We start from the raw sequence: 16,775 nt of genomic DNA, 5'->3' as shown, positions 1-16,775 counted from the left end.
TTTGAACTAGAAGTTGTTGAACAAGCAGGCAGCTGCTTGAATTAGGGCCAATAATGAAGGTTTGAATCTCCCGATCAAACGACGGGGAATTTTGAGCTGAAATTTTAAGGTAATGTTTTTAACTTTATTCTAAGAAAGTTTGTAGAAGGAATTTCCTTAAGATCAATTCTGAAAATTTAATTATGAATTGTTGGAATTGAATCTGCAGTTTGATGCTCCAAATTTTTTCTAAGTGTGGGCGATCAAAGGGTGCATTCTTTTGACACCCAATCCCTCCAAATTGGCTAAGTGTCCGACCCTCAAAGTGAATGGTAGAAGGCACAATGTGATGGTTTGGCATGTGAGCTTGATTTATTGAGTAGGCCTAAAAGGAAGGCTAATGTAAACACTAAGTAATATGCTTATATGTATAGGTTCAACTCCCATTGGAAAAGCCTATCAGGCCTTAAGGAAGCAAACTTGAAGGACCTGTGAGTGACTATAAATGATTTATAAATGGTTTATAAATATTTTAATAATCTATGCTTTATTGACAGTTACTTTTATGTTGGTTATTTTACAAGAAGTTCCAAGTAATGCATTTCTCTAAAGTTTATAAACGCATGCTAGTTACAAAGTTTATGAAATATGCTTTGGTATAATGGTTGAACCATGGTAGTTTTCAAAAGAAAATTCTATGACATGTTTATGTTATAAGTATTTGTATTATGTTTTAAAGCATATGTACTCTTAATGTTGTTGAGCATGCGTTAGCAAATGATATTCTTATGAAAACTATGATTTATGAGATCAAGCTTTCAGCAAGCATGTTTTATAAAAATGTTTTCCTATCAGGTATTTTCAGCTTAATACTGAAGTACAAGGAGAAGGTATCCGAGCTGTACTACCTAGTTTCAGTTATGTTATGATTCTGATGCTGAAGTACATATAGAAGGTATCAGAATAATTCACTCAGTTCAGTGATAAGCAGTGATACCCTACATCAGTTATGATCCTTGACATCAAGATCCAGTTTGCTCTATGTGCACGTATGACAGTTAATCAATTCAGTAGGATTGAACCACGAGGGTTCTTTCCTAGCATTGGCTGAAAAATGCTGAACAAAAGGGTTCTTACCTCAACCCAAGCTTATATTTGAGAGGTCGAACAAAAGGGTTCTCTCTTAAACATGATATTCGACGATGAGATTGAATCACGAGGGTTCTTTCCTAGCATTGGCTAAAAGGTGTTGAACAAAAGGGTTCTCACCTCAGCCCAGACTTATGTTTGAGAGATTGAACAAAAGGGTTCTCTCTTGAACATGATATCCGACGTTGAGATTGAACCATGAGGGTTCTCTCTCAACTGGGAATCAGTTTAGCTATGTCTTCAGATACAATGGTTTTAAAAGTTTTATGTACAAGTTTGCTTGGCATATTTTAGTTTCAGTGTTATGTTTTCTAGCTTTCAGTTTAAGCATGAGATTTATGTTTTTATTAAGTCACTCACTGGGTGAGTAGCTCATTCTTTCAAATGTTTTGCTTTTCCCAGGTAGTGGTCATCTCCCCAGAGGTTAGCTGTTATCCTGCTCTGCCACTCAAGGACTCCGGTTAAAAGTCCAAAGTCTAGAGAGAAGTTTTAGGTGTTTATTACATAAATGTATGTACATATGTGTTGCTCATATTAGGGACTAGTAAAGTATATTGGGACCGCTGAACTCTGTATGTGATAATATGATGTAATTACGTTGTTGTTGATCCCTAGTGTTCTGAGGTTATTTTTAAAGTTTACTTAATTTGGTGAATGTTATATATGTATTCCAGGGATCTAAGCAGGTTAAGGATGTTAGTTAGACAGTAAGTGCCACAAAAGGGTTGGTAACTACTGTCGTCACATTCACTTTCGGATTAAGAAGGGTAATCTAGGAGGGGGTGTGACACTAGCTTCATCACAAGGTAGCCAACAATTTTTATCTGGCCAAAATGACAATAGTACAACTGACATAATATTTATACTATCAATTTAAAAGTCATTAGTTTGATTCTCTATCTTACCTATGGTAAAAAAAAAAAAAAAAAAAAAAAAAAAAAAAAAAACACACACAATTTTTTAAGATTTGGTGCTTAGCAAGAACTAAATTAGAAGACATCACTTGAGTTCCTTGCTTGATAAGTTTCCTCCCCTGAAGACCTCAATTGATTTTTTATTTTCATTTAATGTAACTTATAAAGGAGCAAAATAAAGTTGGAATTATGTGAGACTGAATTTTATATTTTAAAGTAATAGTAAGTACAAAGTTTGAATCTATCACCTTAATTTATTGGTGAACTCAAAAAACCAATCAATCAACAATAGAAAATGATTGCCACAACCTTATAAATGTTTTTGGCCCATATGATTTAATATAGGTTAATTAGTTCAAGGAAAAGTACGTACTTTCCTATGAATGAATTGGTCAAGCTAATAAGGATTGAGATCATATCATGTATGAATAATTTGATTTGGTCACTAAATTTGTATAAAGTAACAATTTAGTCAATAAATTTTAGTGGTAACGATTTAATCTCTATACTTTTTTGTAATAATTTAGTCTATAAATTTTAGTATGTAACAATTTAGTTCTTGTATTTTCAAAATTGGAGTAATTTAGTCTCTAACGTAAAGACAATTCATTAAAATTAGATGTCAATTCTTAACACTTTATAATGTAAACTTTGTACTTTGTATTTTGTAAAAATATTGAGTCTCTAATTAGTTTAACAGTTTATTTATGCATAAAATTTCATTCAACTTCAATATTAATTTTTACAATAGAGACTAAATTGTTACAAATTTTAAAGTTCAATGAATAAATTGTTACATAGTAAAGTTCAGGGAATGAATTGTTACAAAATTGAAAATATAGAGACTAAATTCTTACAATCAAAACTCAAAGGACTTGTTACTTATATGAAAATATAGGGACTAAAATTGATTTTTAACCTATTATTTTAAATTTCTACTTGACTTAATGTACGAGACTGAAATGATTATACTGTTTGGAAGCTGCTTAACTTCCCACTTTTACCACATGAATAAACATAAACTAATTTAGAAATTAAAAAGAAACAAAACAAATAGAAACACACAAGAATTAAAGGGAAAAAATTCGAAACAGAAGAAAAACCTCAATCCATCAAAAGAAATTCACTATGAGAAGAATGATTACAGCTACACACAGAAGTCTTTTAGAATCCCAATTACAAGAATGTTTTTTCAAAACTTTTGTACCAATTGATTTTTTTTTTTTTCAACTCTCTAACTTGAAAATGCAAAAAAATAATTTAACTAGATTTAGTACCCCTGATCTTAAAGTATTTTTAGCTGTGAGACGATAAAAAAAATTATGTTTTTTTATATATATATATTTTTTATTGTTTAGTACCTCTAATACAAAAGTATTTTCAGAAGCATTGATCAATTGAAAGAAAGAGAATTAGACTTCACAAAATGAGATCACAAGACACATTCAAAAGACAAATAAAGGAACTAAGAAAAGAAAAGGGACAAAACCCTACTAAACACACAAAACTCGAGAGCAAAGATCCGCAAATAGAAACTTCAATAGAAGTTGAACTCTTTTTTAGTCATCTCAATAGAAGCTTCAAGTCACGTAGAATAACAAATAAACATCTTAGATTACACAATCTGACCAACCACCTAGGGAGGACGCAAGATAGCCTCATGTTCACAAAAGATTATGCTTGCGTCAAATATGATAAGCACACCAAGAGACTCTCCAGACCTTACGCCTCAAACAATCACTCATAAGTGATAAATCCATTAGAACTTCTGTATCTTAGTGAGAGATTTTATGGGGACATCGTCCCCACAAGAGCATGTTCCCTCAAATAGTTTGACTAAAAGGGTAATCAAGGAATAAATGATTCCTAGACTCAGTTCCACTAGTGTATACATGACACGTATACTAGGGATATCTAGAACACCGCTTGACAATACGATCCAATGTCTATAATGGATTCCAAGTAGCAAGCTAGACAATAAAAGAATGTCTAGGTATATTACCAACTCCAATCCAAAAAAAGGTTAGACGAAGGTATTGCATAATGTCTAAATTACAAGAACTCTCAAATTCCAACAATTGAAAAACACACTCGAACGATAAAGCAGATCAAGTCACGCGATCCTCCCTTCCAATCTCAGTTACTATTTTACATTTTTCAAACACTCTACTATACCGGTTTTGAAAAATGTCAATGGTATAAATTCAACTATAGTAAATTGACATGGTTAATATTTTTCATGGGCTAATGATGTAATTTTACAGTCCTCCAACAAGATTCTAAAATTGTCATTCATAATAATAATAATTATTATTATATTTAAAAAATGAAGACGTGGATTTCAGGAAACCAAAAGCACATATAATTTTACATTGTTTGACTAATTACATCCATCTTCAAATATTAGTTTTTAAATCCTGTCTTTTTCTCATACAATTTTAAGATAATTATATGTGTATATGTGCTTTATTTTCTTCTTTTTATAATAATATTTTCCCTCTAAAGTCACAAAAATGATACGATATATTAGAAAAACAATGGAAAGACCAAGTCAAGAAAACATATTTTTAATATATATATATATACACACACACTTGAGAAAATATATTCCAATTTTGTTTAATCATGATCTTTCAGCCAAGGGAAAAGATGAGTTTGGTCTTTGGTCAAAAACAGAATATTTGGTCCTCATATAAATTCAAAAGAAAAAAAAAAACTCATAATTATGATAGTTAAAGTCGGTTGAATTTTAATCTATATATTTTTAAATGTTCAATTTTAGTTTTCATAATTTCAATAAATCTTAAATTCAGTTGTACGATTAGTTTATTATTAATTTTTTAATTCTTCTTTTTATTTTATTTTTAGGTGACTAAAATGATATTTAAAGTAATTATTATGTTTGTTTTTAGAACTTAAAGATGTAACTAACGGTCTTACATTTGTTAATTTTGATTAGAGGTTTGACTTAGGCTGTGATGGACGGTATTGATTTAATCCCAAACTCAAATTATTTGATAAGAATTAGTCAAATAAAACCGAAATAATATTACTTGAATATTTTTGATCAAGTCAACGTTTCTCTTCCAATGGAAGAAAATTGAAATAGATCATTTTATTCTTTTAATTCATCTTTTTTATATATATATAGGAGAATTTATTTTTCCTTAATTTTCAATGCAACTTCTATTTTTCTCATTTTGAACTACTTTTTTGAAGATAAATTATTTGATTATTATAATTTATAAACGACCAATATATATGGATTTTTTTTAAAAAAAATTCATGATGATAGAAAGTGGACCGTTTTATGCATCTTTTACTAAGAGGTTAGAAATTCAAATATGATGATTCTTAAAAATCTCGAGTCAAGATTATGATTATAACTCTATGTTTTTTCTTGTCAAAATCATTTTTGCTTTCCAAAATTTTACGAAAGTGACAATTTAATCCCTAATTAATTTTAGTTGGTAACAATTTAATTTTGAACTTTTACTAAATTACAATTTAATCTCTTTACTTTACAATCTGTAATGATTCGATCTTTATTATGAAATCTAAAGGCTAAATTGAAATTCAACTCAAAACTTAAGGATTAAAAGTGTAACATCTTGAAACCTAAGATGAAATGAAAACTATAAAAAAAATGTAGGGACAAAAGTATATTTTGTTTTCTTAGAATCTATTATATTTAACAAATGGGGTTAATTTTAAAATAAAATAAGTTAAAAACATTTTTGTCCTTTGTGAAATTAACTATTTAATCCTTGAACTATAATTTCTAACAATTTAGTCCATTATAGTATTAATAATTTATTTCATATATTTTAAGATTTTTAACAATTTAATTCCTATTATAAAAAATCATTTCAAAACTAAGCATCCACGTTTTTTTTTTTTTTTCCTTTTTTATATAGGATTGGGATTTCGAATTTTATAAAGCCATTAAATCTATAATAATTTTATCAATATACATATATGTAACAGATCTGGTTGAATCGATTATAACAATATTTTCATAACATGAACTAAACCATTATAAACTGAAATCGAAAGAGGTTGCTTTTATGATAAAAAAATTCTTCAAAAATGTTTTTTTTAACCAATAAAATAATACTTTATAATCTTATAACTCCTTATTTGATAAGGCATGTGGACTAGGACTAAGTTACAAAAATGTAAAGAGAAAAAGATGTATATGAACTCTTTAAAGAAAGAATAGAAGTCTAATAATGGAATGGGAAAAATACTTTAACAATGAACATACAATAAAATAAAAAACAAAATTTTAAATAATTGTTAGAGAGAGAGTGTGTCTAGTCATTATATGTTTTATCTTTTTAATTTAATTCTCCCAACTATAGAGCATTACTCAAAGTCAAAGTCTTCCCTTTTCTCTCTCTAAAAACCATATAAAGGCTCTTTATATCTATATCTATATATATATATATTTCTTTGTAGCTTCATTGCCATTATCATATCAATATCATTCACATTATTTTTAGTTATTTAGTGGTTGCCATATTAATACCCTTATCAAGACTTTATAGTTCCTCTAACTATTTTCTTCTTTTAAGGATTTCTCACTTGAAAAGCTTTGATCAATTTTCCGTGAAAATCCTTCGCCGTTTTCCTTCATCGTCACCGAAAAAGATCCGGGGATCGGAGGTCGCTAGCTTGGTGTTCAATCCATGGCGGCCGCAGCCGGTGGCAAATCGCTCGAGCAAACACCGACGTGGGCCGTTGCCGTTGTTTGTTTCGTTTTGCTTGCCATCTCTATTTTCATCGAATACAGCCTCCATCTTATCGGACATGTAAGAAAAGAAGAAAACAATCGTCTGAAATTTCGTTCGTGATTACGATGGTTTTGAGGGTTTTATTTTATTTTGGCAGTGGCTGAAGAAGAGACATAAACGGGCGTTATTTGAAGCACTAGAGAAGATCAAATCAGGTTTTTTTTTTTTTTTTAATTGGTGAAATAATATATATATATATATATATATATATATTTAAATTAATGAAATATAACATTTCTTTTTTTTTGCAGAGCTTATGTTATTGGGATTCATATCATTGCTTCTAACAGTGGGGCAAGGTCCAATCACAGAGATATGTATCCCTGAACATGTAGCTGCCACGTGGCATCCATGTACAAAGGAGAGAGAAAAGGAGATAAACAAAGAGATGGAGAAATCTGTGAAACATTTGGCTACTAATGGCCGGAGACTCCTTCATCTCGCCGGAGCTGGTGGAAGTTTCCGGCGGATTTTGGCCGCCGCCGGAGGAGAGGACAAGTGTGCTGCCAAGGTATGAAAAGAAAAACAAATACACCTCTTTGCCAAGTTGAAATTAAATCCGTTTGATAACTAATTTTATACTTTTTGCTTTTTTTTTTTTAATTTTATTCTTTTTTGAATATTGAAAGTTTTTTTTTTTAAAAAAAAATTATTCTTAAATAAATCAATTTATGGTCAAATTAAAAGAAAATCGAAAAACCTATTTTTAGGTGCGGTTTGATAACTTTATTTTCCCCCTTTTTAACATTAAACTATAAAAATGGTAAGAAAACAACGCTAATAAAAGAATAGTGTTTACAAATTTAATTTTAAAAAATTAAATAGTTAAAGTTTGCTTTTATAATCATTTCTTTTTTGTTTTTTATTTTAAAAAATTAATTTTATTTCTTTCCATTTTCCAACCTAGCATGCATCTTTGTTCAGTATAAGAGTAAAATTTGGAGTTAAATTCTAAAAATAAAAACAAATTTTTTAGAACTATTTTTTTTTAGTTTTCAAATTTTAACTTAGTTTTAAAAAATGTGGATATAAAATAGATAACAAAACAAGAAATCGAGAGGTATAAGAGGTGTTTGTAGGCTTGGTTTTTTTATTTTTATAAAAATTAAAAAAAAAAATTCAAATAATTAACCAACGAGACTTAAACAATATTAAATTATAAATTTGGCATATGAATTCGGAGAGTTGTGTAATTCTCCAAAAAGGACATAACTTATAAATTACTAGCAACAAAGAATACATTATGTCCACCATTAAATGTTTATTAGATAAGAAAAAAGAGATGAGAACAACTTTTTCTTTGAAAAAACAAAAAGAAAAGAAAACATGTAATGGTTCACAACATCAAACATGTACCATTTATGTCACTTTCGTAAAATGTTTAATGGTATTCGAATTCTCAATTTTCAATTTTGAAATAAGATCTTTATTTTAAAAATTTAGTCTGTATGACATATATGATAATAGAAATTATCAAAATGCAATTAATAATTTTAGGTAAATAACAATTATTGTAATGATGTGATGTTGTATTTTTCAGGGTCAAGTGTCATTTATTTCAGCAGAAGGAATTCATCAACTTCATATCTTCATATTTGTGTTGGCAGTTTTCCATGTTTTGTATTGTGTTCTAACTTATGCTTTGGCTAGAGCAAAGGTAACCTTCTTTTTTGTTTTTTGTTTTTTTTTTTTATTTAATTCCTTTTTTGGTGTGTGCAATTACTTATTTACCCCTCTCTTATATTATTTCATTTTGTTTGGACACATAGATGAGGAGTTGGAAAACATGGGAAAAAGAGACCAAAACTGCAGAATACCAATTCTCACATGGTTGGTCCAAACAAATGCTCATAATTTTGTTAGAATTACAAGTTGTCCTTAAATTTTGAATTATTTAATTCATCTTTATACTTTTAATTATTTTACATTTTTTTTAAAATTAAATTATATGTAATCATTAAATGTTAATGATATTTTTGAGAAATTATTTTAAATATCAAAATATTAAAAATGTTTTCAATATAACAAAATATCACAGTCGGTTAGTGATAGATGATAGAAATCTAACAATCTCTATCATTAATGGACAATAATATTTTACTATATTTATAAATATTTTGGTTCATTTTTCTATATTTGAAAATCGTTCGAGATTTTTTTTAAAAAAAAAAAATAATATAAAATTATGGATTTCACAACAGATCCGGAGAGATTTAGGTTTGCAAGAGACACCTCGTTTGGGAGAAGACATTTGAGCTTCTGGACCAAGAATCCTGCCCTAATGTGGATAGTAAGATTCCTTTCATTTTTGTCCTATTTATTTATTAATTTACTTAATTATATGATCCTCTTTTTTTTTTTTTTTTTTTTAATTATATGGTCCTTTGCTTATTTATTTAACTTAGGTATGATACACATTTACTATAATTTATCACAATGGTGTGCTAATTTGTTCGTATTATATTTTAATATATAGATTTAAATCTCATTTTCATCCTTAAAATATTACATAAAAGCTATTTTAATTAACTATTGCTATTAATTTTCTTTTTTGTAATCACTAAACATTTTTTTTTCTTTTTTTTAGGATTTGAATTTCTATAAGCTAATAATACTAAGTTATAACTTAACAAAATATAAACATGGCAAGCCATTCAATTCATTTATCTAATCTTTTTTTTATTTGTGTAGATATTATGATTAAAAAAAAAAAATCCTAAACTTGTTAGTTTTGTGTCTCTTACTCTTAAAAATATTTAATAGGTTTTTAACTTTTAATTTTGTGTCTATTTAATTTCTAAAATTTAAAAGTCTCTAATATATATATCTATGAACTTTCAATTTTGTGTCTGTCTCTAATTTTTCAATTTTGTATCTAATATGATATATTAAACTTCTTTTTTGAAAAATTAATTGTTCTATTAGATATAAAGTCGAATTTTGAACTATAAAATTTCAATTTCATTTCTTAATTTAAACGTTATTTAAAAAAAAAAAAATCAAATAGGTCAAAGACCTCTAAAATACACTATTAAAAGAATTTAGGATCTACTGGCACAAATAAAAAATTTAGATATTTATTAAAAATTTTATTTTTATAAAATTAAGGAACTTAATGAATATAAATTGAAAGTCTATAAAAATTCAAGAATAAAAAGATACAAATATCTAAAAGAACTAACCTCGTAATTTATCCAAATTATATATATTAAGGGGAAAATCTAAAGGGCACATTTATTGTAAAAATCATGTGGTTTCAATTTTATAGAAATGATAACGGTCTGAATAAGCCACTTTGGGATAATGACTTTAGCCGCCCTATGGGTGACATTACTTAAATTTGACCTTTTTTAAAAAAAATTAAATGCCTATAGAATAATTTATATTTTTTTACGACAGCTGTTCAATTCTATTATAGAGACTTCTTTAAATAAAATATAATTATATTTCTTTGACAAAAAAAAAAAAAAAAAAAGAAGACTATCTCATCATTTTTGCTCACGTATTAAATTTCGATAAACACGAGGATTAATGTAAATTAGAGAAAAAGATAAAAATCAAATAGATATTTTTTCTTATTAATTTTAAATAAAACGAAGTGAAAATAATTACCAATTATTAACAAAAAGTTTGATTTTATTTAGGATTTAAATTGATATTTACTTTTATTCGAAAATTGATTAGGATTTGTTTGACTTGGACAGGTTTGTTTCTTCAGGCAATTTGTAAGATCTGTTCCAAAAGTTGATTACTTGACATTAAGACATGGGTTTATAATGGTTAGTTAATTTTTTTCTTATGATAAACTTTGATATTCAAATGAGTAAAATAATATAATGTTTTACCATATGCCGTTTTGACTTTATACATAGCCATTGAAAATTGGATTCTTTTATGTTATTTTTTAATTACAGGCACATTTAGCACCTCAAAGTCATACACAATTTGATTTTCAAAAATATATCAATAGATCCCTTGAAGAGGACTTCAAAGTTGTTGTGGGAATCAGGTCAGTTGCTTAATTAATTCATTAGAATTTTGTTAAATTATTATTTAGTATATGCTTGATTTTTGGTGCTTGATTTATTTTAGTTCGCTCATAATTTGGATTAGACCTACCTCAGTTTGCCCTATTATAGCGTAGCATTAATTTTTCATTTGTTTGGACCACTTTCTATTTTATCTCTAATCTTTGAAAAAAAAAATACATATAGATGTCTATTCGGTCCTAATAACTTGTTAAAGATACATCTTTAAAGTTCATATCAGATTCTTTCTTTAGTATTATTGAGATTGAACCATCGATTTTTAAAGATAGCATATTCTGACATAGGATTTTAAATCGTTGGAATTAAGTCTTCAATTGTAGCTCTTTACAACAAAATGTTAATAATAGGGATACTTTTGAAACTATTTGTAAATGTAAGACTTTTTCTTTTTTAATTATTATTACATTTTCTTAATTTTTCTTTTTTAATTATTATTACATTTTCTTAATTTTTCTTTTTTAATTATTATTACATTTTCTTAATCTTTATTAACGTGTTTTTTAGAAAATTCAACATAATTGAATTGTGTCTTTTGAAGAGATGCTACATCCTAAAAATTTTAGATTGCGTCATTTCAACAAACAAAATCAACTCAAAAAACCTAACAAAAAGAACTTTTTTAATACATCGAAAAAGTATTTAATTTATATATTTTTCAAGGCTGTTTTGAAATATAGGAAAATGAGCTAACTTATTTACAAAGATAGCAAAATGTCACTGTTTATCAGTGATATAATGATAGATATCGATAAACAGTAACATTTTGCTATATTTGAAAACGTTTTCAACAGTTTTGCCATTTAAAAGAATTATCCTACTTTTTCATTGAGATTTGTTTTTTAAAATTTAAATTAGAATGCATGTATATATATAACTTTAATTGTGTGCATTTTTTCAACTGACACAACCAAGGGTGGATTTAGTATGGGTCAGGGGGCTCGAACGCCCTTACCTATATGCTCTTTAACTGACATAAAATCAAAACTACTAGGTAGTCTAGTGGTAAATTTACCTTCTAACCCCTATATGACCTAGATTCTAACTTCATTCATTATATTTATTTTTACTAAATTATATAAAGTCCCGTCAAGAAAATTATTGATTCTGGCATTAGACACAACCCCATATTTGTTGTTGTTTTTTTTTTTTTTTTTGAAGAAACATAATCTATAACCTAATAAAAATATCTATTGTTAACAAAAGGCCCCTTTTTACCAAAGAACACTTAATCCCAAATGTTTGATCTTTTCTTGAAACATACATGGGAATCCAATAACTCTTTTGGGGGTAATTTTGCATCCACTGCAATTGGTCTTTCGCTGGTGCTTTTTTTCTCTCTCCAAACACTCAGGTAAAACCTCAACAATTAATAAAAAAACAAAAATTCAGAAATAATAGAAGTGATACATAATATTAAAAAGAGTTAAAAATACATATGGTTTGAAAAGAGGGCAAATATTTGACAAGAATTCATTGGGTACTTTTCGTCGAACAGTTGAGGGCATATCTATGGCGCCATCATCCACTAAATCGTAAGAAAACTTTACACAAAATCCACATTTTGGAAGTGGAAAATGAAGAAATGAAGAATTTGGAACAAGAATTGATGTTATTCAGATTCTGCTGATCGGGACAAAATTACAAGTATCATAACAAGATGGCACTGAAGAATACAAGAAAGAGAGAAGTAGGAAGGGCGGCGATAGGTGAGCCTGGCATGACCTCTTTTGGTAATCGCCCCGCCTACTGATCTAGCATCAACATTGGCCGTCAAAATGCCTTCAAGTATGCCTTCTTGCTGACTTGGTAATGTTCTATTCTTAATACTACGTTAATAAGCTAAGTTTATAAAGACTACGAATAGTCATTTAAAAATCGATAATTCGATTTTGTGGTTCAGGAAAATATACATGATTTATATACTAGGATAACTAATTCGTTCATATTGAACCAATGGAAGACACCTAACTGAATCATTAATTTTATAAAAGAAAAATTAGAGGCATCCTATGCCATGACTATCCTTTGCAACCCACCGAATGTTTAATTCAGTTTGTCCATAGTGCAAATTTCTTTTTTTTTTTTTTAAGCAATATAATAATATATATATTATATATATATAATTATATAATATAATATATATTATTTTTTTGTCATGCGGTTAAAAGTAATGCATAAAGATGTATGCAATGATGCATAGAACATTGTAAATATAAGCAATCAAGCCGAAAAAGTATTTTTAACAAATATATAAGTACCACAAATTAATATGTATTTTTGAAGTCTAACTAGTGGTAGATCTATTTTGCTATAGACCTCGAAATCATAGACCATATCGCTAGTATAATATTTACATATACAATTCATTTTGAAAGGTTGGTAATTCACTTAATTATCCTTAAAAAGCTGTATCCAATGCATATTCTCGATTTTAATAATAATTGATTGTTTCGCATTTTGGTCCAATTTTCTCTTTTCCTCTTTTGTTGGATTTTATTTTTCAAAATTTCAAATTTATTTAAGATATTTTTGTTTTGAAATTGAGATAATGCTTTTCTCAAATTAAACTGGCCCATTTTTATGGGCATTCAAATTGATATTTTGTTTCTCTATTTTTTGTAGGATAAAAATAATTGAACATTTTAAACAATAACAAACACACCCAGCACCATAGATATAAATATAAGTAGATGTAATTGTTTGGTTTTTTTTTTTTTTTTTTTTTTTTTTTTTTTTTGTTGTTTGGTTTTTTGTTTTTTGTTTTTTTTTTTTTGCATCCTTCAATTAGTACATAATGAGTTGATATAAATTTAGGGGAGTAGGAATTAGATTGAGAAAAGTTTCCATTTCATTTTTAAAATTGGTAAGAAAGTGGAAAAAAATAAAAGAAAAGAAAAGAAAAGATAGAATGTTAAAAGTCCATACAATAGAAACTAAGCTATAATTTGACATCATTTTAATATTTAATAAACTTCAATAAAATAATATTTTTGGAATTAAAAAAAGAACTATTTTTTTTTCTTTGTGATGATATAAATAATATTATACAGCGCTAATTAAATGTTTGGTGTTGCTTGTTATTTTATTTTATTTTTTTGAATTTCAGTATGAGTTCGGGTTGAATTCTTGTTTCCATGAGCATGTAGAGGATGTGGTGATCAGAATTTCAATGGGGTAAGTTTAATTATAATACTAATATTAAATAAAATATTATGTCACATATTTACTTTTATATGATAATTTAACCAAATCAACCTTGTTTGTCCTAAAAAAATATTCAACTTTTTTTTTAACCAAAAGTTAAATGAAAAAGAAAAATTCTCTCACATGAAAGATTAGTTACATTGCAAGTTTAGTATCCGAACTTCCAATTTTGTGTCGGTCAATTAGTCTCTAAATTTTAAGAACTATTTAATAGTTTTCTAACCTTTAAACTTTTGTATCTAATAGATCCTTAAAATTATAAATCTTATGTCAATCATGCCAAATTTTCAATTTTGTATTTAATAGGTCAAATACCTATTCAATATTTTCAAAAAAATTCATGAGTGCATTATATACACTTAGTTTTTGTTAAAAACTAATTTCGAATATGTCAAACCTATTAGACTGAAAATTAAAAGTTGTATAAGATATTTTTAAAATTTAGGGATCTATTAGATACAAAATAAAAATTTCATAAACTTAACACATGTTTTTTTTTTAAGGTCATAGATCAAATATATACAAATTTAAAATTTTAAAATTATACTTATTATATAAATATATTTTTTGAGTAAAACCATTGGAGATAAGGAGAATTCAAAATTTTGAACTCCTAAGCGTGTATGCCTTATACATTTTCAATTTTTTCGATCATATAATTTTAAATACACCATATTGAATGTATAAAAATTTACCTCTAACATTATATTTGATTTAATACAATATCTTTCGCCTAACATGAGTATAACTCGTTGGGTGTAAAATTTTACTACAGAGCTCAAAATTAGGAGATTCTCAATTTCCACAGTCAAAAAAAAAAAAAAAAAAAAAAAATCAATTATATAAGCAAAAATATCTCTTTCAATTAGTCAAATTTTCTTCCGTAACTTTTGTTATTGTATTTTTTTTCTTTTGAAATAAGATATTGACCATGATAGTTTTCCTATTATTTATGAATGTCAGGGTGATTGTACAAATCCTTTGCAGTTATGTTACTCTACCTCTTTATGCACTAGTCACTCAGGTAACCCAAATTCCCTTTTACGAATTGCTAATTGATTTTTGGAAAATTTTCATCGATAAAAAAAAAAGTCAAATTATTTATAAAAATGATAAAAAATATTGATAGATACATCTAAACTGATAGAAATTTATCATTGATAGAAATTGATAGAAGTTTATCAATATCTATTAGTGATAAAAATGGATAGAAATTTAAAATGATTAAATTTTGTTATTTTATGTAAATAGTTTTTCTTATTTTTCTATTTTTGAGAGTGTTCCTTAGTTTTAACTTTTAAATTTAAAAAGATTAAAAATTAAGGATTTAAATAGAATAATTGAAAGTATAGGATTAGAACAGAAGGGATATGATTGAGATTTTCAAAGGGATAGAAATTTTATTTGAAATTTGAAATTTGAAATTTGTGTTTATATATAGATGGGTTCAACAATGAAGCCAACTATATTCAATGAGAGAGTAGCAGCGGCGCTTCGCAATTGGTACCACTCGGCTCGGAAGCACATCAAACACAACCGCGGTTCGATCACTCCAATGTCGAGCCGACCCGCCACCCCGACTCACAACATGTCACCGGTCCACCTTCTCCGTTACCACAGGAGCGAGGTCGATAGCTTCCACACCTCACCGAGAAGGTCACCCTTCGAGACCGACCGTTGGGACAACGATTCGCCCTCACCGTCACGTCATGCTGAAGGTTCGTCCTCGTCACAACCCCATGTCGAGATGGGAGGTTATGACAAAGATCCGGTTGAACCGGATTCGACTCAATTTGACCCGGTTCAATCATCTCGAACCCGCACTCAACATGAGATTCATATTGGCGGCATCAAAGACTTTTCCTTTGATAGAGTTGAATGAAACGAAGTTCGTGGATGTTGAAGGGATGAGACTAATCTAGACCGTTCATCACGAACTTTTTGAACTTGTACGATATTCTGGTTATGATTTTTTAATTTTCTTTTTCTTTACAAATTTAGAAGGAATCAGTGTAGTATATGTACATGTAATAAGGATGACATGCAGAATATTTTCAATATTAGTTATAATTTCATTCTTTTAAATCAATATTATAAAGAAAATATCAATGGCTTGAGTATAACTCAATTTTGTTAAGGAATTAAGAAGTTAAATGTTCGAATCCATACTCTTATGTTGCTGAACTTAAAATATATATATATATATATAAAAGTTATAAACCATTGATCTATTGTTTATGATTTAACTTAGTTTTAATTTTTGTCATAGTGATTTTAAAATTATATAAATATTATGGGTTTTAGCTTAAATGTGGTTGTAATAGTTTCCAAATCTTTTAATTTTGTGTCTATGGCTGGGTCAAATCTTACTAATCGTTGTTGTATGTCCCTACAAGTATTACTACCTATACATTAAGTAGTGACACATTTTTCATTTAGATGTCAATGAATTAGTATGAAAAATAGATGAATATAATATGCAACACCACAAGTCATATATAATGTTAAAGACAATAAGAAAGACAATAAGCCAAATTGAGAGAGTAACTAAAACATAAAGAGACAAAAATTGGTAACCAGTTTGGTGCAGTATCATCCACGTCTGAAGATGGAAAGAACTTCACTAATAAAGAGTTAAGCGATTACAATGAAGTACTTATCTGTTAGACATCCTCTATAGTAAC

At 27.6% G+C, this 16,775-nt stretch overlaps 1 protein-coding gene across 1 annotated transcript; it reads left to right on the top strand.

Annotated features, from left to right (window-relative positions):
* Positions 1–6,493: 6,493 nt before the first annotated feature.
* Positions 6,494–16,176, top strand: LOC120083921 (MLO-like protein 6). The gene is made up of 11 exons (XM_039039827.1): positions 6,494–6,856; positions 6,936–6,993; positions 7,090–7,349; positions 8,379–8,495; positions 8,608–8,668; positions 9,040–9,128; positions 10,543–10,617; positions 10,753–10,847; positions 13,927–14,061; positions 15,055–15,115; positions 15,533–16,176. The coding sequence occupies exons 1-11, from the start codon at positions 6,734–6,736 to the stop codon at positions 15,971–15,973; spliced, it is 1,515 nt and encodes a 504-aa protein (XP_038895755.1). The 5' UTR covers positions 6,494–6,733; the 3' UTR covers positions 15,974–16,176.
* Positions 16,177–16,775: the final 599 nt, after the last annotated feature.

This window comes from Benincasa hispida, chromosome 8, assembly GCF_009727055.1.
Source record: "Benincasa hispida cultivar B227 chromosome 8, ASM972705v1, whole genome shotgun sequence".
In the NCBI taxonomy this organism is placed as follows: Eukaryota; Viridiplantae; Streptophyta; class Magnoliopsida; order Cucurbitales; family Cucurbitaceae; genus Benincasa; species Benincasa hispida.
The sequence above is the reverse complement of the archived record's forward strand: the minus strand, read 5'-3'. Positions and strand labels throughout refer to the sequence as shown.